Raw genomic sequence first — 27,014 nt, forward strand, 5'->3', positions numbered from 1 at the left:
CAGGAGGGGTGGTGGATCCTCAGCTTTTGGGGTCCCAAAAGTCCAGAATCTATACGCCCAGCCTGGTCTCCTGTTATAAATGAAAATGTAAAAGGGCAAAACTCAGGTGTCACACAGCTGGGATCTCGGCTCTCAGGAGGAGGAGGAGGAAGCAGAATTGGGGGTTAAAGGTCATCCCTACTGAATACTGCACTCAAGGCCAGCAGGGGTCCTAGGAGACCCTGTCTTAATAATAATAATAATAAACCCAACTTTAGCCCGCTTGAGTGAGAAAAAGAGAAAATGAATTGGCTGGCTATCAATGACAAGACACAGGGATAGCTGTCAGCCAGCAGGGTGTGGTCTGTGAGGTCCAGGAGTGAAAAAGCCACAGTCTTACTCTGAATATGGGGCCCTCTGCCCTGCAGTAAGCCCAGACACACCCTCCTTGCTCCGCCTGCAGCTGGAACCGTCCCCAGCCTCTAGCATAAGTCCTGGGAGCTGGAGGGGCTGTGAGGAGTCTGTGTGAACGGGGATGGCCAGTGGGCTTAGGCCCGAGACAATGAGTCACCTGCACGCCAGCAGTGAGCAAGGGAGGCATGGCTGGCCACAAGAAGGCCCAGTGTGCTCTGAGAAATGGGTCTGGGAACAGAGTGGGACAAAATGTGCCCCCTGTGTCCAGGAAGACAAACTCCCGAAGCACGTTCAAAGTGAGTATGGTGCCACACATCTCTAACTCCAGCACCTGGGAGATGAGGCAGGAGAATTGCTATGAGTTTGAGGCCAGCCTGAGCCCCACAGCAAGTACCATGAAGCCAGTGCTATAAATGAGAACTTGTCTTTAAATAAAAAGTGGCGGGGGGGAAGGGGTGGAGGGGCTCCTGCACAGGTGCTGCTGATTGTGACCAGCTGCACCCCTGCTGCAGAGGTGAGCTGCGGGAAGCAGCGCCATCTACTGAGGGCTGGGCTCCTAATCCCGTGGGTGTGACCTTGTGTGCAAGCAGGATCCCAATGAGATGACTCTGGATGAAAATGGCCCTGATTGTAGTGACTGTCCTTATAAGGCATCCTTGAGGAGATGTGACAGACACAAGGCAGATAGGAGAGACTAAAATGAAACTCCAGCAGTTGGGCGAGCCTGCTCCAACCACCTGGACCTCAGACTACTCAAGTGTGAGAGGAGGAACCTTCACTTTAAACCCTCACCCCAACCCAGGTCATTGCTAAACAAAACTCCAAGGAGACACACACACATCAGTTCTGCTGTCTTCGTGAGGGTTCCTACCGCTAAAAAACATCACAACCAAAAGCAGCTAAGGAAGAAAGGTTTATTTCAGTTCTTGAGTCTCAGGTTCGTGGGGCAATCAGGGCAGGAATTTAAGGTGGGAATTGGAGGCCGCATCGGTGCAAAGTCTATGAAAGGATGCTGCCTCCAGACTTGCTCTGCCTGTTAGAGCGCCCAGGACCACCTGCCCAGAAACAACACTGCCCACAGTGGGCTGGGCCCTCCCTCCCACAACAGTGACTAAGAAAATACCCCACAGGCTTGCCGATAGGTCGGTCTGGTCCCGGGTATTTTCTCCCTTGAGATTCCCTCTTCCCAGATGGCTCTAGCTTGTATCAAGCTGACATGAATCTAGCCAGCACGTTGAGCCTGGCTCTGACCAGATGATGTAAACCAGGCACCCCAACACGAGTGCAAGGCCAAGAACCCCAACATCCCAACATGGAACTCCTTCATCCACAGTCCTCACTCCACTCCTCATACCCGAGCCTCCCAACCTGGGGTTTTCTGAAAAGGCCACAGGGACATTTGAGGAAGTACCGGCCATGAAGGCTGGGAAAGTCCTCTGGGCCTCACGACTCCACTTCCTAGGTGACCCCAATCTAAAAAGGCATCCTCCTCCAAACTCTCCTCGAGGTTCTTTAAAGGGGAAAAAACACATGCCATGCTCCCCAGCCCTCCAGCCCAGCCCAGTCAGCACATGAATGGAAACCCAGGAGTGACACCGGGAGTCAAGCTGTCAGGAGTCACACGTCTCCACACACAAAACCCAGCATTAAAATCCCCAGGGGCCACACCCTCTAACCACACGCGGTCAGCTCCAGACGGTGGCACTCTCTGCCACCAGAACAGTGGCTAGTCTCGGTGGCCAGCAGAGAAGCCAGTTCCTAGCCATCTCTGACTAAGCTAGCTTCCACGGCTCATGCGTGTGAGGCTTCAGTCTGACCAGAGCCCATGCTGTGGACTTCAGGCTACTCTTTAAGGATGATCAGAGCCAGGCTGTAGAGATGGCAGATCAGGGATTGCTCCCACCAGGACTTTCTTGTCTACTTGACAACCAGCATATAGAAGCCGTCCACTTCTACCAGAACTATACTTCCTGCCCACTATGCCCGGAGTAAGAAGCATGTGACATAATTGGTAACGCGGATAGAAGGAAGCATGCAGGGCTGGAGAGATGGCTCAGCGGGTAAGAGCACTGACTGCTCTTCTAGAGGTCCTGAGTTCAGTTCCCAGCAACCACATGATGGCTCACAACCACCTGTACAGCTACAGTGTACTCATATGCATAAAATAAATAGAATCTTTTTTTAGAATTATTTATTTATTTATTATATGTAAGTACATTGTAGCTGTCTTCAGACACTTCAGAGGGCGTCAGATCCCATTACAGATGGTTGTGAGCCACCATGTGGTTGCTGGGATTTGAACTCAGGACCTCTGGAAGAGCAGTCGGTGCTCTTAACCGCTGAGCCATCTCTTCAGCCCATAAAATCTTTTAAAAATAAAATAAAGGGGACAAGTTATCAGCCCCATTAAGCTACATTAAAGGAGGAGGAGGAGGGGGGTGCATGGACATCTTACACAATGGAAGGACCAGGTGCCTAGCTTGTGCAGGGGGAAGGCAGTGATGGTTATAGCCACATTCATGGTAACAGTCATTGATGGTGATTTGAAAAATTCGAGTGAATACGATGATAGAGATGGTGACAATGGTAGTGGTGATTATGGTGGCGTAAACCATGCTATGGCGGTGCTGATGGTAATGGCAATGATGATTCTGATGATGGTTGGTATTGATAACAATAGTGTTTGAAGTGACAGTGGCGGTGGTGGTGGTGGTGGTGAGGATAAAACTGAGAGTCCCCTCTAGAGCTTGGGCTCCTCACTGGGAGCTGTACCCCACATATTCTATCCTCTTATGTTCATAGTGCCTTGCACATAGTAGGTGCTCAAACATACATACCCAGGTATTACTTTGTTCTTCGAGGTGTTAAAGCAGAGGAGTCCTCACACCAGCTGTCCCCGGTGCAAGCACCTTTGAAGTGGACACCTCAGCAACTCTGTGTCCAGAGCCAAAGGACATCAAGGCAAGAAGCAAAGCCTCTGACCCAGGCCTCGCTCTTCACCGCAAGCCCCACGTTACCCATCCACACACTGGCCAACCTCCCTGAGTTTCCATTTCCTCGTTCCTCGGGGCTGCTTGCTGCAGAGAGAGGCGGAAACAGCTGGGACAGATGGCAGCATGTGGTCAGAGGTAAGCTGAAATGTCTAAAGCGGCTGGCAATGCTGGCCCATGGCCTGGTGATGCTGGCCCGTGGCCTGGTGATGCTGGCCTGTGGCCTGGTGATGCTGGCCCGTGGCCTGGTGATGCTGGCCCGTGGCCTGGTGATGCTGGCCCGTGGCCTGAGGGTGAGCATCCCACCCTCTCTTGGGCAGAGTTATAGCACGCTTAAATAAATGACAGCAGGGAGGCCAGCAGTCCCCGCTCCCCATGTGTGGGACAGGTCAGTGGTCCTGCAGATGGAGACACCTATGTCACTTCCTTGGGGTGATTCTGGGTCATCTGTGGAAGTAATTATTTCTCCTTAAAAACTACAGCAGTATCAAGAAAGATACACAATTCCCAGGGATTGTCCAGATCAAGCAGAGGACTCACAGATGTGGCCAAGGAGAACACGCAGCAGGTAAGGCCTAGTCTGGGGACCACAGCTTGCCCTCCGAGACCCACATGCTTGGAGAGGGTCAACTTTCACAAACTGTTCTGGGACCTCTGCACAGGTGCTATGGTGTACACACACTAACACAATTAAACAAATGCAATTTAAAATGGTTTTAAGTTTGAAGAACTTGAAACCATTTTAAATTTTAAAACCATCCTAAATTTAATTTTTTTTAATTTCTAAGAAATTTAAAAAAATTAAATAGCTCAGGCCTTGGCATAGCAGGTTTGTGAAGGTGAGGTACAGGCGGGCGGGAGAGCCACTGGAGGCCCAGGCCTAGAACAGAGTCCTTGCACCCCCTGCTGTTCACTCTGGGGAAACTGGATGTGACCGCCAGTTTCCCATATGTCGGTGATTTTTCCTGTGGCTGAGAAATTATGGCACATGCCTTTAATCCCAGCACTCGGGAGGCAGAGGCAGGTGGATTTCTGAGTTGGAGGCCAGCCTGGTCTACAGAGTGAGTTCCAGGACAGCCAGGGCTACACAGAGAAACCCTGACTCTGGGGTGGGGGGGGGGGTGGAGCAAGCTTAAGAAAGAGTTGATTTGGGCACATAATTCGTGGCAGGGAAGTCATCCCTGACCGCAAGAGCAAGAGGCAGTTGATCACGCAGCATCCGAGGTCAGGAACAAATGGTGGCACTCAGCTCACTGTCTTCCCTTAACTCAGTCCAGGGCCCCAGCCTAGGGAATGGTGCCGCCCCGCCCACTTTTAAGATGAGGCTTCGCACCCAGTTAACCCTGTCAAGACGATCCCTAATGGGTGTGCTCGGAGGCTTTCTCCTAGATGGCTCTGGATTACGTAGAGCTAGTCATATAACCATCATAGGCTATGCATAGACACTAGATTACAGCTACTTGCTAGGTGGTGGCAAACTCTGCACCCCTGTCCTTCCAGCCTGTCCAAAGGCTGGGGCTCCCCATTAGGTAGGGCGGTGACCCCCAACTTGCCTAATTTCCAGGAAAACCAACAGGCTTATTAATGTCAGTTTTCCCCCTTGGACCCTATTCAGCACCTCAGGGGTGGAGGGGCCATACCTATGTGTGTCCAGTTTCCCAGGGGAGTCCTAGGAGTGAGTGTGCAGTGACTCAGGTCACCGGGGGAACCTGACAGCCCACAGCACCCAGACTATCCACCTTTGAGCTCTTATCACTGGTTGCCAGGTAGTCCTACTGCCACCTGCACTGTGACAGCAGTGCAAACTCCAGATGTCCTGAGAGTCCTGTGTCCCGTTCCTAAGGAGGCTTTGGTGACCATGGAACTGTTCCACCAGGAACCACAGGGGTTCAGGGGCCTGCCAGACGTCCTGTGTGAGCATGTTACAGGTTTGCTAGGCCTATTCTACCAGTATTGCCTTGGGATCCCATGGGTGTCAGCAAACGTCATGCAGCACTCAGAGCTGGGTTGTCACAAGGATAGTCGGAACTCATGGTTAAATGACCACACTGTGGAACTTCACTGCAAAAACTGGGAAAGCTTGGGGAAACCTCACTGCCTTGGATTTTCACCCTCTGTTCAAAATCCTCCATTTTGGAAAGCGCAAGCAGATTTCCACCATACCCAGCGACTATCAATCATTGGATAATTTTTCTTTTCTTTTCTTCCTTTTTTTTTTTTTTTAATGTATGTGAATACACTGTCACTCTCTTCGGACACACCAGAAGAGGGCATCAGATCCCATTACAGATGGTTGTGAGCCACCATGTGGTTGCTGGGAATTGAACTCAGGAAGAGCAGTCAGTGTTCTTAACCACTGAGCCATCTCTGCAGCCCAACCATCGGATTCTTTTTTTTTTTTTTTTTTTTTTGGTTTTTCGAGACAGGGTTTCTCTGTGTAGCCCTGGCTGTCCGGGAACTCACTCTGTAGACCAGGCTGGCCTCGAACTCAGAAATCCGCCTGCCTCTGCCTCCCGAGTGCTGGGATTAAAGGCGTGCGCCACCAGGAACAGTCTCCTCAAGGATGAGAATACCTGCTTTCTATGCTCATCCCAAAGTCTCACCTCGCCCATGCCTACATCAACCTGGCACAGGCGTTTTCCGAAAGGAGTGGAACCCAGAATATCCCTCCCAAAGCAAGGTGCTGCCCACAGCCTGCACTAGCACAGCGGGCAGCTGAGGGAGACCCTGAGGTATGTGGGTCTGGCTGACTTCAGTGCTGACTTTATGGGGGAAGGGAAGCAAAAGAACAAAAAGATGAAGTCATTTTAGAAGCCCCCTCGAGGTGGGCCCACCCATAGGGTTTGGATGTTTTCCCTTACTAAGCACTTATGAAGTACCTATGTCCCAGGCACTGTCCCAGATGCTCCAACAAGACCAACATGGGAGGCTCCCACGTCGTTGAGTCTGAGTTGGCTTCCACATCGGTCAATCTTGGCTCAGATTGCGGATGCGCCAACGCTACTCGGTTTGCTTAGATCTCCGAGCGCCCCCTGCTGTCCAGAGCTGAGAATACAGTGCTTTGCAACAGCTGTAGTGGGTGCCAAACTCAGGAGACAGGGGCCATTGAGAGGCCCGGGAGCAGAAGACAACCCTTTGAAAAGGTATCTTGAGGCCCTTTTCTTGGCCAGAACTGTGTGTCTCGGGAATAACAAAGGACGTAAGCATGGACTGGCGAGGTGGTTCCTCAGGAAAGGCTCCCATTGCCGAGCCTGACGGCCTGAGTTGGACCCCCTGTGTAGTAAAGAACTGATACCCACAGGTTGCCTTTTGACCGCTGCACACTCAACATAGCACCCACGCACCCACCCACACATACAAAGTACATACTAAACGAATAATGCTCTCGATGTAACAGGATCTCTCTCGATGTAGTCCTGAAACTACGTAAACCAGGCTGCCCTCAAAAGCCTGGCTCTCTTGGGTACTGGGATTAAAAGCAGGAACCACCACACTGCTAAAGATGGTTTAGGGCTGGATGTGGTGGTGCACGCCTTTGATCCCAAAACTCAGGAGGTAGAGGCAGGTGGATCTCTATGAGTTCAAGGCCAACCTGGTCTACAAAAATGAGTCCAGGAGAGCCAGGGCTGTTACAGAGAAACCCTGGTCTCAGGAAACACAAACCAAAAACAAGTTTCTTTTTAAATGCTGTGTTTACGGGGGGCATGATTCTGGTAGCGCAAGTGCCGGCAGAGTCCAGAAGAGAGCATCAGCTCCCCTGGAGCTAGAGTTACACAGGCAATTTGGAGCCATCTGACGTGGGTGCTGGGGACCAGACTCAGGTCCTCTGGAAAAGCAGAACATGTTGCTAACCACGGATCCATTTCCCCAGCTCTGAAATCACTCTTTAAAGAACAAGCACAAAGCCTGGAGCTGTAGCTCAGTAGCCCAATACTTGCCTGTGCGTGTATGAGAGGCCCCAGGTTCAAGCCCTGTACTGCTCCAGAAGGGGTAGGGACATTTGCGCTTGTTGAGACCCTTCCCTTTGGAGAAGACTTTATGCCATGGTGTGGGCTCCAAGACTCCACCCCAGTCCCCAGGAGGTCCAAGGTGACTCCCCACCAGCCCAGGCCTAATGGAGTGCGACTCCTACCCGTGCTCAGCAGTGGCCGCTTCTCAGATGCCAGCGGTGGCAATGTAAGTGGTGCTCAGTCAGAAAGCAAAGAATATAAAAGTGCAAGGTGACCAGAAACAAGGTGACCAGAAAGAAAGGTGCCTCACCTGGGTGTACAGGAATGAGCAGAGAAGTGGCAGGTGCACAGCCAAAGGCCCACCACTGGCCGACAGAGAAACAGCATTCTGCACATGCGGACTAAAACATGCTGCCGTAAAAACAGTGCGGTAGAGCTAGGCGTGGTGGTGCATGCTGGGATGCTAACACTTGGGGTGCTAATATCAGAGGGTTGTCATGAGTCCCAGGGAAGCATAAACTATCTTGAAAAAAAAAGGACATTTCCTAGCATTCTGTAGGATGAGGGTGGAGTCCAGGTGGTACCCAGGGGCTATGCGCCCAGGGTAGAGATCAGGTTTGGCTCTGATTTAGGTCCACAGCAAAGAGAAGTTCCATGTCTTTCAGTGGCTCTGACAGGAGCTGCAAACCTAGGGAGGGATGTGAGAAATCTTCATGGTGAAGCTGTACTCCCAAGCAGAAGGTCCGAGCTGACTCGGGTGGGAATCCTGAGTCCCAGAGAGAAGTGACACATCAACCCTCTGACTTAAGTCCTCCATTGAAAACCACGGCCATCACTGGGACCTGAATTTATGTAACAACAACAACAACAAAAGAAAGAAAGAAAGAAAGAAAGAAAGAAAGAAAGAAAGAAAGAAAGAAAGAAAGCTCAAGGATCTCTTCCCTTCCAGACAGGGTCTCTGGTGCTAACATGGGGCAAGGTAGAAGGCTGAATCTCCCAAGTGCTCATCAGGGGCCACTGCTCTGCAGGCTGCAGCTCTGCTGCTGCCAGCTTGTGGCAGAAGTTGGAACATGAGGCATGCTGGGCAGCCATCCTTTTACTGGCCACACCCCAGCTCTCTCACTACAATTTGGTTGTCAGGGTCTACGTAGCCCTGGTTGGCCTAGAACCCTCTATGTCAGCCGGACTGTCCTCAAACTTACTGTCATCACTCTGGTTCTGCTTCTGAGTGCTGGTGTGGAGACAGTGTCACCATGCCTGGCCAGCTGTTACAGACTGGCCTGCTCTGCACAGCCCCACGGTTACCTCTATTCAGTGGTGACAATTTCAAGAACTAAAGTAACTCCCGGCAATTTCTGTAGGCTACCACACAGGATTATGTCAGGCCACCTGTACTGGCTGGTTTTGTGTCAACTTGATACAAGCTGGAGTTTTCACAGAGAAAGGAGCTTCAGTTGGGGAAATGCCTCCATGAGATCCAGCTGTGGGGCATTTTCTCAACTAGTGATCAATGCGGGGAGGGCCCCTTGTGGGTGGTGCCATCTCTGGGCTGGTAGTCCTGGGTTCTATAAGCAAGCAAGCTGAGCAAGCCAGGGGAAGCAAGCCAGTAAAGAACATCCCTCCATGGCCTCTGCATCAGCTACTGCTTCCTGACCTGCTTGAGTTCCAGTCCTGACTTGGGTGATGAACAGCAGTATGGAAGTGTAAGCCAAATAAACCCTTTCTTCCCCAACTTGCTTCTTGGTCATGATGTTTGTGCAGGAATAGAAACCCTGACTAAGACACCACCCTAACAGGACTTTAAGACCATGTAAAAATGTCACAACCTACAATCTCTCAGACCACCATAGTAGTCAATCTAGTTTCAGTTTTTTTGCTTGTTTGTTTTTCAAGACAGGGTTTCCCTGTGCAGCCCTGGCTGTCCCAGAACTCAGAGATCTGCCTGTCCCTGCCCCTGCCCCCACGCCCCATGCTGGAAGTCACCACTGCCTAACAGGTTCCATTTTTATACACTCTTCCTCAACAAGTTAAAACGCAAGTCCCCTACTCAGAATATATTTACCCATCACAGTGGGTAGAAACTTCTGTCACGCAGCCTGGTGACCTGAACTTGACCACAGCAAAATGAAGGGCGAACACCAAGCCCCACATTGTTCCCTACACACGCACCTGACATCACACACAGTAATGATGCAAAAGCCTTAAACCCTCCTCACTTCCACTGTGAGAAACCTAGCAACTCCGGAGACAGGTGCCCTCATTTAGTGACTGCCAAAGAACGAACCACAGACACCACGTAAACTGGTCGTTTATTAGCATGGACCATTGGACACGGCAGCTTCCAGCATGCCGAGGGAGGGAGGGAGGCAGGGAGCCGGCAGGCAGCGGGCTCTCACTTCTTCCACTCATTCTTGTCGTAGTCCCACTTGGCAGAGAAGCCCTGAATGGGGTTGGCCTTCATGTCCAGCATTCGCTTGGTCTGCATGGCCACCCAGTCACGATCAAAGGTATGAGGGATGGGGCCATACACTGTGGAACAGAACAACTTGGTGAGGAAGGCTGCCCTGCCACCTGCCCCCCAACCCCTCTCTCACTCGGGCTTTAATCCAGGGCACTGTAACTCCTATCTCAGAACCTCCCTTGCTTGTGAAAAGTCAGCAGGGAAATCCTATGGATTAAGCTGTCAGTGGCAGAGTCTGCAGGGTGGCCCAGCACACAGCTAGGGGTGCCACTAAGAGGGCTGGCATGTTAGTAGTCTGCAATCACACTCAGGAGGGGAGGGCCTGCTCAGAATGCAACACAACCTGACCCAGAGAGGATGCATGTCAGAGAGCAGGCAAGCCCGACAGTGTCCAAACACTATGGAAAAGGCCGACACCCCAGACTCCAGATGCTTTGGAACAGCCAGCCACACAGCCAATGGGTCTCCTAGCTCACACTATGCAGTCCTCTGTGGACATGAGGCTTAATTAAGCTACAGAACACGATATTCTATACAAAGCAAACCATCTTGCTCTGCCACAAGGACAGCTGGCCACAAAGGCACGCTGTAGCTCATAACTGTTGCCATGATCACAGCGTCTCTATCCATGTGGGCTTGGAGGCCACATAAGACCCCAACAGCACCAAGAGCTATAGCTGTCCTGGGCCTGCCTCACCCTCGCTACTTACCATAGCTCTTCTCCCAAATCAGAACAAGCGCAGTGAAGCCAATGAAGAACATGGCCATGCCCACAACTGTCTTCCATTCATTGGTGCCCCTGTTCATCTCAGCGAAGCTCTCGTTAAACTGGATGCGGTACACTGAATGAGACAGATGCAAGGTAAAGAACACCTACAGAGGGCTCAGCCCCCTCCCTGAATAAACCCATCCCAGGGACTGCACAGGCTAGGCTAGAACACACAACTGTGCACACACCTGCACTCACACACCAGCACACATGGAAGGGGAAAATGAAGAGCTGTGAGCACAGCCCTTGGACATGAGGTCACATGACTGTGAGGTCACGTGGCTCCTCGTTTGGCCAAGCCAGCAGTATGGAATGGATATCCAGAAGCCCAGCTGGGAGAGCTGACCCAGTGCAATCACCTCCACACACTACTGAGTGTTTGTGCACCCCCTCGGATACCCACATTGGACTTTCTCATCCCTAGAAAGGCTGCTCCAGTCGGCCTTCTCCTTCTCCTTCAGCGCCTTCTGGCTGGCAGACAGCATCGTGACATGGGCCACATCAGGCAAGGGGTAGTCACGCCGATCAGCGTAAGCGGGGAAAGCATAGTCTTCACTCTTCACAACACTCCCTAAAACACATTGGAGAGACCTGAAAACCCGTGTGGATGGCAGTCTAGGCAGAAGGGCGGTAACAGGTCAACGGTTAAAACGAAAGCCTGACCTAAGCAAACCCTCAGTCACCAGAGGCAGCACCAGGGCTGAGGGTTATTAGTTAGACAAGCAATTGGACTAAATGGAGACCCAACCACAGGGTCTCATACTCAGGACATAAAATTCAAAAAGGGAAAGGCGACTGTTGCAGAGTCTTGATGGGTCACCGTGACCCCGGCAGCCAAGGACTTACAAGTGCCTACTGCTCACGGAGGCTAACTCTGGACATGGATGGATGGCAGTGTCAGGAAACAAGTAAGCACCTGTACCCCCATGGGCTCCCACTCTGAGTGAGAACTGAGCAGTGCAGGACACTTGGGTCCCACTGGAGGAATGCACGTGTCAGGAAGCAGAAGGTGGCCCTCGAGCCTCTGAGGGAAGACTGCTGTGCTCAACAAGCAGACTCACGGCAGGTTAGTTCTCTGTTCCTTCCCATGTTTCCCACTTAAAACACTCAAAACAGTCCAGTCGGCCCAAAGTGACAGTGGAGAGAGCCAGCCCCAGGGGAGGCTCCAGCTGCTCCATGGAACCATCACAGCGAGTGGCCTCATCAGGACAAAAGCTCAGGCCACAAGAACCCAAGCTGGATCGTGCCCCCAGGGCTTCCTGTTGCTAAAGCTCTAACTTGCCCCGGCTGTCTGCAGGACAAAGCTTTGCAGAATGCTTTCCCCTTAAGCTCAGGCCCAAGTCTGAATCTCCAGGTCATGTTGGTACACAACAGACTAAGCCTTAAGCAGTGCTGTATGTGGTCCTTCTGTGTATTTACTTTGGTGCACAAAAAAACAGTGAGTCTCCATTCTTCAGCTCAACCCCATCCCAACAGAACTGCTGGGATTACTCTCCCACCTCAACCCTCAGCATCCCATAAAGTTGGCCCTGACAGCACACGCTGAACCCAAGCACCCGGCAGGCTGAAGCAGGAGGAGCTCAAATTTGAGACCTGACTGAACAATCACAGAAATGCTGTCCTAAAACTAGGAGACAATGATCAGAAAAAGAACGGCAGCTACTGAACAGCTTACTGAACATTCCTACCAAGTTCAACACACACACACACACATGCTCATGAACCCTCAACCCTATGCCTCTAAGCTAAAGGACTGCAAGCTATTGAGATAGATGTAAATTAGGGTGAGAATGTTCTAGAATCAATCAACTATGATAATGGCACATACCAGCAACTACACTAAAATAACGAGAAGTGACTTGAGTGACCCAATGTATTGTGTGAATTACAGCTCAGCTATCAGACTGCCATAAACTCTCATGGTCTCAGAGCATGGCAGCCATAAAGCACTACATTCTAGATCAAGAGTGGGTAAGTTGTTTTCTAGGCGCACTTGAGAGCTTTTGTGCCTCTTCCATGGATCAGAGGAAAGCAAAGGCCAAACCCCCCTCTTTAAAAAGGTCAGGGTCAGAGGTGCAGAGCCCACAGCCAGCTTCCTCGTAGCTGTGGCCACCTGTGCAGGACCACGCTCAAGTGTGCAGGGAGGGGCTGGAGAGATGGCTCAGTGGGTAAGAGCACCCGACTGCTCTTCCGAAGGTCCGGAGTTCAAATCCCAGCAACCACATGGTGGCTCACAACCATCTGTAATGAGATCTGACTCCCTCTTCTGGAGTGTCTGAAGACAGCTACAGTGTACTTACATATAATAAATAAATCTTTAAGAAAAAAAAAGTGTGCAGGGAGGTGACCTCACCTGAATGAGTGGCCTCATTAGGCAAGGACTGGCATCGTCCCCACCTGGAGCATGAGAAACATAGAAAGACGCCGACTGCTGAGGGCCATATTGCACATGAAGACAAGTCCCAAGCAACTATCCCTGCTCCTGGGCCTAAGGGCTGTGGGTAAGGGGAGCTGGCAGCCTTACTTCCAAGTAGACCGGGGTTGCAGAAACCTTCCCTACCTACCCAGGCATATGCCAGGCCTCAGTCGCCCTTCTTAAACCTCAACCTTTGGGGAAAATTTACAGAATAATAATAAAAGGGGGGCAAAAGCAAAGACTGCAATCACAAGATCACTTCTGTTCCTACCCCAGGCGCGCGCTGCCCGGCTTGTCAGATGTTAGGGCTCAGATCTCTTCTCAGTCACCTCACACCACAAATACCTCAACTGACAGCAGTGCCCCAGCGGAGTCCCAAAGCACTCTAACACTGTGGGCACAGATGTCCACAGAGGACAACAAGGAGACTGCAGCTCCTTGTCCACTGGCCAGACTGCCAAAAAAAAAAAAAAAGACGACAGCCAAGCCAGACAAAAACTGGTCTTGTCACAGATATCTGTGCTTGGAGATGGAGCATGTCTTTCCGTGTTGGATAATAAAAGAGGGACTTCCTTACCCAACACCCTTCTGTCTCAGCCTGCACATAGGGTGCCCCAGGGAGAGCAACAGGACACAGCACTCTCACTGCTGCAGAGCCTTAGGACACCAGCAGCTGGTCCATGGTTGAGGTGAAATCCACACAGCTCAGACTCAAGCCCACCAACCTCCCTTCGCTTCCATGCTTCTGGGATGGCAACAGAAGAGGGGCTTAATACGTTTACAGAGGCTTGTGGCAGGAAAAGATTAAAGTAAGACATGGAGGCAGACAGAAGGGACAGAACTTTACAGGTGTGGTATCCTGCCTTTAACCACAGCATTCAGGAGGCACAGTGTGGAACCCTGTGGGTCCAAAGCCAGTCAGAGCTACACAGTGAGACTGGGAGGAAGGAGGGAAGAAAGGAGAGAGAAAAAAAATGTAAGAAGAAAGTAAAGCAAGCAAAGACCTAAACTAATAGGATTTACCCACACTCCTTCAAGCAGACAAACGCCTGTTCAAACTCTCATCATCCCTAAAATCCCTGTAAGGCCAAGCTACCAGGCATCTTTGTTAAAAAAAAAAAAAAAAAAAAAATCCCAGCACAGGACCTGAGACATAGGGGCAAAAAGACATTAAGTTTGCCTATTTGAAAGTAAAAGTCCTGAGCCGGGCATGGCGGTGCACATCTTTAATCCCAGAACATGGGAGGCAGAGGCAGGTTAAGTCTCTGTGCTCCAAGGCAGCCAGAGCCACGCAGAGAAACCCTGTCACGAGAAACCAAAGGGAGGAGAAAGAAAAGGGCAGGGAAGGGAATGAAAGTCCCACTCACCATGTGCTCGAAGGCACACCGAAGTAGAAATGGCTCTCTTGCCAATCAGGCTCAGCGCTCTGGAAGCCAACATTCTGAAAGACAAAAAAAAAAAAAAAAAAAAAGTATACCTCTAACAATGACAGAAAACACCTTTTAGCCAAAATCTTTTTGCCGCAACATTCAGGAAGTAAATGCAACTTATCCCCCGAAACGCACGGGCTGGCCTGAAAGCTTCCACTATTATTATTTTCCTCTACCTCGGAAGAGCGGGCATTACAGGCCAGAGGCATGCCCCCAGGATCCGGTTTTTATTACTGAGGCGAAGGCACAAGGTGAGCTTCCTGACATCAAGCCAAGGGCTGTAATATACATGGCTTTGGCCAATGACTATAAACCCGGCTTCTTAAAAAATTAACTAGAAAGACAAAAGTGACTGAAACTGCTAGAACTCGGTATATATATATCATGGTAGTACACCTCCTGCGACTGGGTTTTATTTTAAAAATTGACTTGTGCAGACTGCGAAGGGCAAGCGGGAGGAGGCCTGGCCCTGGCCCGCTTCCAGTCCCTGCGTCCCGAAGGCGACCTGGATGACCCTGTCACCCGCCCCAGCGACCCGAGCCCCACGCCTCACTGTAGCACAACCCCTGGGATTCGATCCCCGAGAGAGAACGTCCGAGCCCGGAAAAAAAAAAAAAAAAATCAACGCCCGGGGCGGCAGAAACCGTAGCGTGACGTCAGGGCTCAGGTCGCTGTCCCTCAGGCCTGGCGCAGCGGGAACGCCCGGTGCCGGGCAGGCCGGAGCGGGGACCCGAGACAACGGACCCGCCCGGGGAAGCGGGCGCCCCAAGGTCACGGAGCCGCTCAAGTCCCGGGTCCGGGGGCGTCTCGGAGGCACTGCTCCCGGCTCCGGCGCTCCAGGTCCTCGGGCCCCCGACCGTGCCACCCTCACCCGCCGTCCAAGGCCGTCACCTGCCACCGCTGCCCAGGCGACCGCCGCGACCGCCCTCTACACTCCGGGGTGCTCGCGACCGGAAGAACGGGGCCCGCAACCGGAAGACCTAGACGGAGCCGCGAAGCATCGCGGGAATCGGGGAAGCCCCGCCCCACGCCCGTCCACTTCAGAGCGCGGGGCTGGGCGGGGCGGGGCGCGGCACGGGGCGGGGCGGGGCGGTAACTGTCGCGAAAGGCCGAGCGGGTCGCGGCTGCTTTCCGGCAGACGTTTTCCGGCCGACGGGCTGAGGCGGGAGGCCGCGGCCGGAGGTGCGAGCGCGTCACGGCGTGCAGCGGGGGGTCGTGGCGGAGGACCGTGGTGCGTGGGTCGCGATGCCCGGCGTGAAGCTGACTACGCAGGCCTACTGCAAGATGGTGCTCCACGGCGCCAAGTACCCACACTGCGCTGTCAACGGGCTCCTGGTGGCCGAGAGGCAGAGGCCGCGCAAGGAGCATCCTCCCGGCGCGGGCAGCCACACGCTCTTCGTGGACTGCATCCCGCTCTTCCACGGCACGCTGGCTCTGACGCCCATGCTGGAGGTGGCGCTCACCCTGGTAAGCTCGCGGCGGCCGAGGCCGCGGCGCGGGGTTCCGGGCCGGGCGGAGTCGGGCACCCTTCGCGGGACACAGCGGCTGCTCCCGGGGAGCTCTCGAGGTTTTGTAAGATGACCGAGAAACTCGAGTGTATGGTGGACGTCCTTAAAACCAGCACTCGGGATGGGGAGGCAAGAGTTCGAGGTCAGCCTGGTCTACATAGTGAGACCTGGGATAGGTAACGTTTAAAGTTTAAACTTAATGTGCTTGTGAGGCCACAAAGAAAAAAAAAATGCCTATAGCAGATAAATCTCTAGTTTTACAGACTTTTTTGTTTGTTTGTTTTTTTATTTTGTGGGTTCACTTGCCGATTATTTTCCCCCAGACTTGCTGTTTTAGCAAGATTATAGGTCATAATACTGACTGCTGTTTCTGCGTTTGCAATCAAACTTGCTTTCTCTGCTCAAGAGACAATTGCAAGACCCGGAATTTTAACTCTGCGGTTTGCCTTTATAAAGCCCTGGACTGATATGGTCAGACGCTGCTTACTCCATCTTGGAAGCGCCCTCAGGTGCCGTCCTGACGACACACCTGAGAAACAGATCAGACCCGTAACCACCCAGTCTCCCCACAGCCTCATTTACATCTCAGAATGAGCTCTGAAGTTAAAAATCTGAGCTGGCCAAGGAGGGAATGCTAATCCTGTCTCCCGCTCCCCCACCAAAATGACTGCATTGAATCAGAGACTTGCTTTGAATGTAGCCCCCCCCCCCCCCCATGCTAGTCTGGCACTCCCAGCACTTCCTGCTCTAGATTCCTGAGAACTGGGATTACAGACGTGACTAGCATTCCTTGATTTCTGTGTCTTTTGGGGGGGGGGGGCTAGGGTTTCACTCTTGTGGCCTTAACCAAGTTTGGGACTCTTCTGTAGACCAAGCTGGCCTCCTACACACAGACCTGCCTGCCTCCATCTCCTGAGGCTAGATCTAAAGGTGTGCACTACCACCACGCCTTGCTCGTCCATTATTTAATTTACATTAAAACACCAGAGGTAATTTCCAGCAAACTACAAGAGCCTTTAGGCAAATTGGCACGTTTACTGGGCACATTTTGAATGCCTTGAAGAGTTATTGTATGGTTTTTTTTTTTTTTTTTTTTTTAGATTCTTTCTGAGCAGGAGGAAGATTTGTAGGTGATACTTCGTTCCTGAAGAGAAGTGTGCTTTTAGTGCCTGAAGTGTCTCTTGAGAGTTCCTGTGGGTGATTCTGGCCACCGTCTTAATTGTTCTGTTAGCAAGGGAGTTGCACCTGGCTGGGCCCTGCCTTCCGCAGCAGGGGAGGCTCCTGGGGTTCTCTCCTGACTTGGTGGGGTGGGTTGAACCCAGGGCTCAGTTGGACTTGGATGTGTAGAGGTCTGACAAGCTCTGTGCTGAAGAGCGCCTAGCGCCAGCTGATGGAGGGGCTGGAGAGATGGCTCAGTGGTTGGAGCACTGGTTGCTCTCCTAGAGGAACAGTCCTAACTAGGTCAGACACCTACAACCACCATTAACTCTGTCTCCAGACTCCCTCTTACGGCCTCTGTGTGCACTGCACTCACATGCCCGTACTCACTTACAGACCTGAACTTAAAACTAGAACAAGGGCCAAGGCAAAGTGGCCTTTAAGTTCTTTTTTTTTTTTTTTTTAATTTTTAATATTTTTATTACATATTTTCCTCAATTACATTTCCAATGCTATCCCAAAAGTCCCCCATAGCGCCCCCCACTTCCCTACCCACCCATTCCCACTCTTTTGGCCCTGGCATTCCCCTATATTGGGGCATATAAAGTTTGCAAGTCCAATGGGCCTCTCTTTCCATTGATGGCCGACTAGGCCATCTTTCGATACATATGCCGCTAGAGACAAGAGCTCCGGGGTTCTGGTTAGTACATCATGTTGTTCCAACAATAGGGTTGCAGATCCCTTTAGCTCCTTGGTTACTTTCTCTAGCTTCTCCATTGGGAGCCCTGTGATACATCCAATAGCTGACTGTGAACATCCACTCCTGTGTTTGCTAGGCCCCAGCATCGTCTCACAAGAGACAGCTATATTTGGGTCCTTTCAGCAAAATCTTGCTAATGTATGCAATGGTGTCAGCGTTTAGAAGCTGATTATGGGATGGATCCCTGGATACAGCAGTCTCTAAATGGTCCATCCTTTCATCACAGCTACGAACTTTGTCTCTGTAACTCCTTCCCTGGGTGTTTTGTTCCCAATTCTAAGAAGGTGCACAGTGTCCACACTTTGGTCTTCATTCTTCTTGAGTTTCATGCGTTTAGCAAATTGTATCTTATATCTTGGGTATCCTAAGTTTTGGGCTAATATCCACTTATCAGTGAATACATATTGTGTGAGTTCTTTTGTGATTGTGTTACTTCACTCAAGATGATGCCCTCCAGGTCCATCCATTTGGCTAGGAATTTCATAAATTCATTCTTTTTAATAGCTGAGTAGTACTCCATTGTGTAAATGTACCATAATTTCTGTATCCATTCCTCTGTTGAGGGACATCTGGGTTCTTTCCAGCTTCTGGCTATTATAAATGGCCTTTAAGTTCTTAAAGTTCAAGGCCATCCTGTTCAACACAGCTAGTTCCAGGACAGTCAGGGCTACATAATGACACCCTGTCTTGGAAAAACAAAACAAAACAAAACACAAGGTAGTTTTTGTGGGTTTTTTTTTCCCCCTCCTTAAGAAAGTTAGCTGGTCAAAGTTGGAGGGTTAGGATGGTCAGGGCATTCAAGTATCAAGGCCAGTCCAGCATCCCAGGCCATGTGACCTGCCTCAGGGCCTCCACATCTGAGGCGGTCTGGCAGTTGACTGTCTCGGACTTTGTGCATCAGATGCTGTGACCACTCTCTTCCAATGCTGCCCTCCACTGTGTCCCTTTAACAGTGTGGAAACACAGAGTCCCCAGTGCTCAGTTTAACAGTTCTCAGGCCTGAGCTCCATTGTGATGAATTCCGATGCCTGTGGAGTGTCTCCCTCAGGCTCTTGTTGAACCTGTCCCTTCATCACCTGCCAGTCTCAGATGAGCTGCCTCCTGCAGCAGGTTGCAGGCTCCCCTTGAAGGACTGGGGTCTGACAGCATGTCTGGACAGTGCATCTGTCCCAGGATGTGACCCTGTGCCCATGGGAGCAGCAAAGTCCCTTAGAGCAGTATGCCTGCTGCTCCCTCCCCCCACCCCTCTGCTCATACTTCCTTGTCCTCCAGTCTGTCTCTTCCCAAACACACACAGTTTTCAGTACTACTGTTCCTCCTATACATGCCCCCTGCCCTGAATATTTTCCTCCACTTCCCCTGGGCTGTCTAACCAGCCTTCCCCGCACCCGAGTTTTCTTCAGTTTGTGTTATTTACTTTGCAACCTTGCATGCTGAAGGCCAGAAGAGGTCTCTGGGTTTAGAGCCTGCAGCTGTCAAAATGCAGGCTGTCGAAGTTTTAACAGCAGCAGGCAGAACCCATGCAGTTACTTCAGTGAGGCCCCATCCTGGTGGCTCCCACTGCCAAGGAGCTCACACTGGAATGACTGCTGAACGTGGTAAAGACGAGCCAGCCACTTCTTAACGTGTGCTCTGCCAAAGGACAGCATGAGACTCCTTTGAAGGGATTTCTATTATCATTTTCCATTAGACAAAAATCCTTGCATTTCCGGGTGCTTTTCATCTGTCTAAGTACTTATGCCTATTATTTATCCTCAAGCCCTTTGACGTAGGCAGTGAAGGAATTACTCTTAATAGCAAAAAACCATAAAAGGGTTGGTAGGGAAATTAGCGTAACCCTATTTCTCTAAGCCCTTTGTCTTTCCCCTGCCTTGGTTTTGGCAGCAGAGGTGGCTCTCTGCATTCTGCTCAGATGACTTTCTTACCATGATGTGGTTTCAGGCCAGTGTTCTTCCTGCTATCTCCACTCCATGCCCCACAGCTGATGTCCCATCTGCCCTGGGTACTCCCCTCTCGTTAGCAGCCCCACTCCACCCCCAGCTTCTCTTCCAAGGAGAAATCTGGGCTGGCCTGAGAAGTAGCTCAGTGAAACTGAAGCCAAGGCCTGCTTCTTGCTACAGACAGGAGGTTTGACCAGGCAACCCTCCACTTGGTGGTTGTGCAGGGTCAGGTGTGGTGTGGCTCTTAGCTTTGCCTGGTCTCTGGTTTACATGGAGTCACTTGAGATAGATGACGGTGCTTAGCTACAACGTTAGCAGGCTTGCAGAGAAGGGGCCATCTGTGCAGTCTTAACAGGGTTGGCCCTGGCCCCTCAACAGCTCTCCAGTGTGACTGACCCAGAACAGCATAGAGGACATTGAGCAGAGCGGGGCAGGTTCACATCCAGCTAAGAGCTTTCTCCTCCTGTGAAGACGTGTCCGGGGAGTCTATGGTGTCTGTCTGAGGTTCACTTCTCTCCCTGTGGTCCTGGACAGCTATTTGCTATTCCTGTGCTGATCTTAATAAACTTCATGGTAGAGGTCTGGGTTTTCAGATAGCCATGCTGGGATGATGGCCATTAGCAGAGGTCAGCGTCTGGGTTGTGCTTTATCTTGGCCCACTTGGGAGGGGGCAGGTTACTTGACTGTGTGCTGCCACTGTAGGCCACCCAGCTTTTCATGGGGCTGTGAGGGTTAATTAACCTAACCCTCCGGGCTCTGAGGCCTCTGTATGCCTGTCTCTTCCCACCCTAATACCTCACTCTTCAGAGGCCACCTAACCCTAGTTGGTTTGTTAATTATTTAGGGCCTAGAGAGATGGCTCTGTAGTTAAGACACTCGCTACTCTTCAGTAGACCGAGTTCAATTCCCAGCACCTGGGTCAGGTGAATCACAACAGTTTGCCACTCCAGTTCTAGGGAATCTGACACCTTTGGCCTCCACGGGTACCCGCGTTCCTGTACACACACCTACACACAGACATATACATAATAAAAAATAACAAACCTTTAAAAATATTTCATGTGTATGAGTGTTTGCCTGTGTGTGGGTGTGTGTGTGGCTTGTGGAAGCCAGAATGCCAAATCCCTGGAGTCATATACAGTCATGAACCACCATGTGGGTGCTCTGAAAATATCCAGAACTCTAGAACTCTTAACCACTGTGTCCTCTCACCAGCCCTCTTCCCCTGTTCTTAAGAGGTTTCTCTGCCTCTGAGTACGCAGGAGGGAGTCTGTTCCCTGGTTGATGGATAGGCCGTGTGCAGGTCCTAAGCACCCATGAGTTGGGTGGGAGACAAAAACATACACACAGTGAAAATTTGTTTGAGTTCATAGAGCCAAGCCAGAGCTTTTATGGCCTGGTTTACTTTATACCTCCCCACAGAGTTCTGAAGTCCCAGGTCACAGCATTAAGGCCTCCGCTGGAATTTGGTTGGGTGCCTGGGATGTTCACATAGAAATTCGTCCCCGGCAGACACGGGGAATGAAGTGTGTGTATTGCATTTGTCACAGCAGTCAGCCTCATGGCCATGCTCAGAGAACAATTTCAAGGTGGTATCGTGTTTGTATGAGGCAGATATAAGTCCTGGACCTTTTGGCTAAAGAGCCAGATTAAACTGTTCACTGAAGACTGATACTGTATTGTTAGGGCATAAATAGTGTTGTACCCCAATAGTAAATACAGCATAGCTGTGGTCAGCTGAACGCACTTCAAAAGATATTCACGGGCAGAGAGATTGTCCTGATGCTCTGTATAGGACCAGAGTTAGCATGGGGCTCGCTAAACAAGTCAACAGGTAAGGAATGGTGACAGGCGTGGGTCAGGAGGGTGTAGGTAGCGCAGACCCAAGAAAACAGGCTGGAAAGGAGGTACCCAGAACTTGCAGGAGGAACCAGCCTCATTATAGACTGCTCACCTGTGTTTTATGCCAGTGTGTTTGAGTGTCTTGTTTCAAAGAGCAGTAAATGGAAAATCGGCAGGCCCTGAGATGGCATCTGGCCAGAGGTGGGGTTGCCTGCAGCAAATACAAGATCAGCTTTGAGTTAAGGGAAAGGGGCTAAACCCGAAATTTAGAGTCAGGCCCTCTGGTGGTGTCTGGTTTAAGTTCTGGAATGGAGAGAAACTTCTAGGTAGGGACATTTGTGGCACCTGTTCCCTTGAGAGGAGACGGCAGCACGTGGCTAGCTTTGCCGGGATTTGTGCAATGGAGCCATTATAAATATTTGGGGATGTAGCTCTAATCTTTTGGGTAGATGACCAGCATTTTTAGCTTGTTCAGTGAGCCCTGGTTTTGTCCCAATATGGTAACTCAGGGAGTTGTCAGGAATTTGGAAGTATTCTAGTCCACATGAGCCAGGGACGCAAAGACCTGCCTTTGTCTGTTTTTAGTCATGAAGGAGACTGGGGTCTGAACCAGCGTGGGGATGGGGGGCAGGTTTTAAACACAGGCATTTTTGTGTTGTGTTTGTTTTTTAAGACTTCTGAGCCGGGCAGTGGTGGTGCATCCCTTTAATCCCAGCACTCGAGAGGCAGAGGCAAGCGGATTTCTGAGTTCAAGGCCAGCCTGGTCTACAAAGTGAGTTCCAGGACAGCCAGGGCTATACAGAGAAACCCGGTCTCGAAAAACCAAAACAAAACAAAAAAAAAAAAAAAAAAAAAGACTTTTCTGGACCTGGCAGTGGTGTTAGCATACACCTTTAATCCCAGGAGCCAAGGGCAGGCAGATCTCTTGAGTTCATGATCAGCCTGTCTACAGAGTGAGTTCCAGGAAATCTAGAGTTGTACAGAGTAACCCTGTCTCGAAAAAAAGAAAAGAGAAAAGAAAAGAAAGAAAAAGACAGTAGTCTTGTATAGCTCGGGTCCCCACAACTGTGGTGTCAGTGGGCTTCTGGCCACAAACTTTAAGATCTTTCTGCGTGAGTTCCCAAATACTAAAACCACACACAAATGCTACCTTGTCTAACTTGCAGTGATAGGGTTTTGGATTTTGGCTTTAAGGTTTACTTTATTTTTGTGTGTGTCTGCCACAGGCAGGCATTAGACCTGCAGAAAGCTAGACTGGCTGTGATAAGCCACGGAGCAGCCAATCTCTCAGTCTCCCGCTGCTCCTGTTTCCCCCACAGGACACAAGCGTGCTGCACTGCAGTCTTGGGTGCCATTTGCACCCACCCCAGGTGCCTGTTTACAGTGCTCCAGCCCTGGCAGGAGTAACTAACAATGTTAAAGCCCATTTCAAAGACTTCAGACAAGATGGAGGTCCTGTCTGGATCTGTTCCTCTCCACTATGCCTACTCAGAACCGCTCTGGACATTAGTTTTCCTTACTTGCAGGGCTTTACTTTAAGTAAGGCATCTCCACCCTTCTGTGTGTCTAAAAGGCTAAGATGGCCTAAGTGTGCTCAGCATATTTGAGACAACAGTGTCACAGTGTGGAGAGCTTGGAACCAGTTTTAAGTGATCAGGATTTCTCAAGCTCCAGCATGCCATGCGCATTAAATAGTAAGGAATGCTTCCCTCAGATCCATTCCACACAGTGCTACTGCTCTGTGGTGTCGGCTGCTGTGCCCAGCGCAGCCTGCATGGGAGGACTCTGCCTCTGGGCCCTGAACTCTTGAGTTCTCACTGACTGTAGTCAGAGGAAGGACTGTTGGATGTATGAGTTGTCCCGTTTGGGAGAGGGGTGCGCTGTCACAGACCTGGTGCTGAGGTCCTTTTCCCATCTCTGTTCCTCTCAGATTGACTCGTGGTGCAAAGACAACAGCTATGTGATCGCCGGCTATTACCAAGCTAATGAGCGTGTGAAGGATGCCAGGTATGGGTTGCACACTGTGGGTGGAGGGTTCAAAGCACAAAGCTGTCACTGAGGTGATCTTGAGTTGGCAAAGCTTGTGCAGGTCGCCACCTCCTACACCCTGCTTTCTCAGGTGTGCAGGTGACCGGCCAGATGAGCAGCCAGGGTTTTGTCCATGGCTCCTCTGTTGTGCAGGGAGGGAGCTCAAAAAGAGGGGGAGCAGCCACTAACCAGGTTTGCCTGTGTCCACCAGCCTGCTGCTTCCCACTCCAAGATAGAGGCTGTGGAAGGCAGGGTAACTAACTCTTGAGTGAGTGAAGTAGTTAGGGGTCTGGAACTCTTAGGATGGGCGCCTGTGGTGAGAGTGTGGTCTTTAGAACCTGAAGTAGCTCCAGGTTCCTGTGCCGACGATGCCCCCACCTCTGCTCTCTCCTGAGCAGGCTGAGCTCATGTCTGCCTCAGTCTGGGTCCCATGAATGTAGCCAAGGACACCTTCTGTCAGGGCGGCTTAAGGAGCTGTAGGGGAGCAGTTCCTGAAGGGGTGGGCCATGGATGGAACTCAGGAGCTGTGTATAGGGACCAAGCCAGTGACAGCAGCCTCCATCCCTTAGCCCTCCAGGGCCAGCGAGGAAGAGCTGATAACGAAGGCCACCACCAGAGGAGCAACATCCTTTGGCCACAGGACATGGGCAGCAGCCAACCTGATAGGTCCCACGTCAGGGAAGGGAGGCCAGATCAGTCGTACTGATGTCCCTCTTCCATGCCCTCCGCTGTCCTCCAGAGGCTTCCTTTGGCTGCAGCCAGCTAGAAGCCAGGGGACAGCTGGAAAGTACCCACACAGTAAGTACTGGGGTTTTCTTGTGTGGTTAGATGGAGCCAACAGACCCCAGTGTACTTATGTAGCATGGGCGGTAGAATGGCCCACAGGCTCTCCTAGAAATGAAGCAGTGAGCTGGAGGTGCCCCCCTACTGTCATGAGGCTTGGGGGTTTTCAAGAGCTGTGCCGTCTCATCGAGTCAGTCAGGGCGCCTCTGGGACTGCCCACACCTGTGAAAGCCCTGTGCGCAGGTCCCCCGGTTCTGCTGCCACCTCTTGTTCTCTGTGCCCTCTGGCCCTTGATTCTTCCTCTGTGTGGGTGACAAGTGCTTGCCCACCCTGCACAAAAACTGCTGTGGAGGTGACTGTGGATAACCAATTACTGAGCCAAGCAGGCCCTTCTGTCTCTCTGTGAGAGCCCTGTAGGAAGGGGGCAGGCTATAGCTGCAGAAGTTGCAGACCTCTACCCAGTAGTGCAGCTGGAGAAGCTATGTTTGTCAATGTGAGGTGCCAATGTCATTGATCAAACAGTGTGACACCAAATTGAAAGCTCACAGCATAGGAAGATGTCCTAAAGAGTGACTTGATTTAAAAAGAAGATTCAATTATTAGGCCCTGGACCTCCTGTGACGGAGTTGCTGTGATTGGTGAGTGCAGCCTCACTTCCAGCACAATCCACAGCCCAGTCAGCTGCCCTAGGCCACACTCCAGGAAACATTGCCCTTTAGAAGATGCCTGAGGGTCCGCCCTGGCACTCACAACCCTGAGTCATCTCAGTGGAGCCGACACTCACCATCGCTTGGCTCCATCCCTCTTCCTAGTTGAGGTAGTAGTGAACTGTACTGACAGGGTCTGGTCAGCTCAGCTAGAGTATTGTAGCTCATAGGTCCTTCTCCACAGCCCAAACCAGGTGGCAGAAAAGGTGGCCTCCAGGATCGCAGAGGGCTTCAGTGACGCCGCACTCATCATGGTGAGTCTCGCCCTCCTGTGGTGTGAGCTTCCCTGCTGGGGTTGCCCCAGCTCCAGCAGTCCTGGCCTGCCCTCCTGAACCCACTGAACCCAAAACCCTGGTGGTGGCCCAGTAAATACCAGGGCCACTGGGCAAAGCCAGTGTAGCCTGGGGGCTGGGAAGAAGGGCTGCATTGCTCGGTCTGGGTGCACAGTCTGAGAGTGAGGCGGGGTCTGGTTGGGGCACTCTGCTCAGCTTTGTAGAAAGGCGGGGAGCCCTCACACAACACAGGAGTCCCTTGGTATGGGCATAGCTGTGCTGCTCGCATGGGAGCTAGGCAGGCCCTGCCCTTCTCAGCACTGTACTCGTGCCTGTCACTGCCCTCCCTTCTCCTCAGGTGGACAATGCCAAGTTCACGATGGACTGCGCAGCACCCACGATCCACGTGTACGAGCAGCACGAGAACAGGTGGCGGTGCAGAGACCCACACCAGTGAGTGCAGCGCAGCCTGGGCATGGGCATGGGCTCGGGCTCTGGGTGGTACGCCGTGGTCTCTGTGCACATCGAGGCACTGGGGTCCTCCAGTGTTTGGTTTCTGGTCACATGGATGCTTCAGCCATGTCCCTCTACTCTAGGTTCTAGAGTGCCCCGTTTGGAGGGACCTGTCCATTCATGAAAGTCCACATTCCTGTGTCTCCCAGCAACTGCTCTGTCCTTAGCAGCCTGTTGGTCTTGGTAGGTATGAGGCTGACTTTCCTGTCTGTCCTGCAGCGACTACTGTGAAGATTGGCCGGAGGCACAGAGGATCTCAGCTTCACTCCTGGACAGCCGCTCCTACGAAACACTCGTGGATTTTGATAATCACCTGGACGACATTCGGAGCGACTGGACAAACCCCGAGATCAACAAAGCAGTTCTGCACCTGTGCTAGACAAGGACCACACTACAGCGAAGACGGAAGCATATTTTTACATTTATAGAGGAATAGTAGGTTAGCCAGAAGGGAAGCTGCAAGTCTGATGTGTGCCTTGGAGGGGGTGCGGTCGGCATCCTTCAGGGCAAGGCTGTGGAGAACTGTGGGTCACCTAGGCTTTGGATTCTTAGTCCTGTACTGCCCGATCCCGCCCGTCAGCTCTTTCTGCTTGTGCCAGGTCATTCCCATTAAACAGTTCTATCTAGCCTTTTGTAATCCTGAGAAGGGTGTACACGGTGTACCTTACTCTTTACTCTGGTGAGTGTGGGGGGCAGCCAAGCAGATGTGGGGCTGGAGCCGCACTGCTTCACAGGCCGCACCGTGGGATTAGACAGCACTGTTGCCTGAGAAACCTCGCTGCACAGTGAGCACAGCACACTGGTGACGAGAGCAGAGATCCCAAGAGAAGCCGAGGCCACGAACATTCCCAAAGCCAGTTCATCCTGACTCGGCTACTCCACACCTTCAGAGCGAGAGCTGCTTTGTGTTTAAAATGGGGGGTGAGCATTTGATCAAGTGTTCTTGACCATCTTAGGAAATAGCATGCAGGCTCTTTGGTACATTGTCCTTTGTGAATGCTCTACAGGGAGAACGGTGCCATTCCTTGGGCTTCTTAAATACGTTGATCCCCACCCCTCCATCACCCCTGAGCCTTCTAAACTGACTTCCTCTG

The 27,014-nt window shown here is 51.6% G+C and overlaps 2 protein-coding genes across 3 annotated transcripts; one reads left to right on the forward strand and one right to left on the reverse strand.

The window, feature by feature from the left end:
- Nucleotides 1-9,625: 9,625 nt before the first annotated feature.
- Nucleotides 9,626-15,431, reverse strand: Cox4i1 (cytochrome c oxidase subunit 4I1). Of its 2 annotated transcripts, none has more exons than XM_021169787.3 (5): nt 15,301-15,431; nt 14,347-14,420; nt 10,967-11,134; nt 10,505-10,636; nt 9,626-9,862 (listed from the first exon to the last, which is right to left on the reverse strand). In XM_021169787.3, exons 2-5 carry the CDS (start codon nt 14,417-14,419, stop codon nt 9,726-9,728), a joined length of 510 nt encoding a protein of 169 aa, XP_021025446.1. In that variant the 5' UTR covers nt 14,420; nt 15,301-15,431; the 3' UTR covers nt 9,626-9,725. The 2 variants fall into 2 exon arrangements, with proteins under 2 accessions (XP_021025446.1, XP_021025447.1); XM_021169788.3 differs by having other exon boundaries at nt 15,281-15,382.
- A 100-nt stretch (nt 15,432-15,531) lies between these two features.
- On the forward strand, nt 15,532-26,566 carry Emc8 (ER membrane protein complex subunit 8). Its single transcript, XM_021169786.2, has 5 exons — nt 15,532-15,876; nt 23,548-23,624; nt 25,320-25,389; nt 25,766-25,860; nt 26,140-26,566. Exons 1-5 carry the CDS (start codon nt 15,655-15,657, stop codon nt 26,297-26,299), a joined length of 624 nt encoding a protein of 207 aa, XP_021025445.1. The 5' UTR covers nt 15,532-15,654; the 3' UTR covers nt 26,300-26,566.
- The last annotated feature ends 448 nt before the right edge of the window (nt 26,567-27,014 follow it).

Source organism: Mus caroli, unplaced genomic scaffold (assembly GCF_978045245.1).
Source record: "Mus caroli unplaced genomic scaffold, Mus_caroli_1 scaffold_10, whole genome shotgun sequence".
Classification (NCBI taxonomy): Eukaryota; Metazoa; Chordata; class Mammalia; order Rodentia; family Muridae; genus Mus; species Mus caroli.

Excerpts from the sequence above, each read along its gene's own strand:
- Cox4i1 (XM_021169787.3), bottom strand. The coding sequence starts at position 14,419 with ATGTTGGCTTCCAGAGCGCTGAGCCTGATTGGCAAGAGAGCCATTTCT. Across the intron at positions 11,135-14,346 it reads GGTGTGCCTTCGAGCACATG|GGAGTGTTGTGAAGAGTGAA; the intron begins GTGAGTGGGACT and ends AATGTGTTTTAG. Across the intron at positions 9,863-10,504 it reads GATTTGGGAGAAGAGCTATG|TGTATGGCCCCATCCCTCAT; the intron begins GTAAGTAGCGAG and ends TCTGTTCCACAG.
- Emc8 (XM_021169786.2), top strand. The coding sequence starts at position 15,655 with ATGCCCGGCGTGAAGCTGACTACGCAGGCCTACTGCAAGATGGTGCTC. Across the intron at positions 25,390-25,765 it reads GTGACGCCGCACTCATCATG|GTGGACAATGCCAAGTTCAC; the intron begins GTGAGTCTCGCC and ends CCTTCTCCTCAG. Across the intron at positions 25,861-26,139 it reads CGGTGCAGAGACCCACACCA|CGACTACTGTGAAGATTGGC; the intron begins GTGAGTGCAGCG and ends TCTGTCCTGCAG.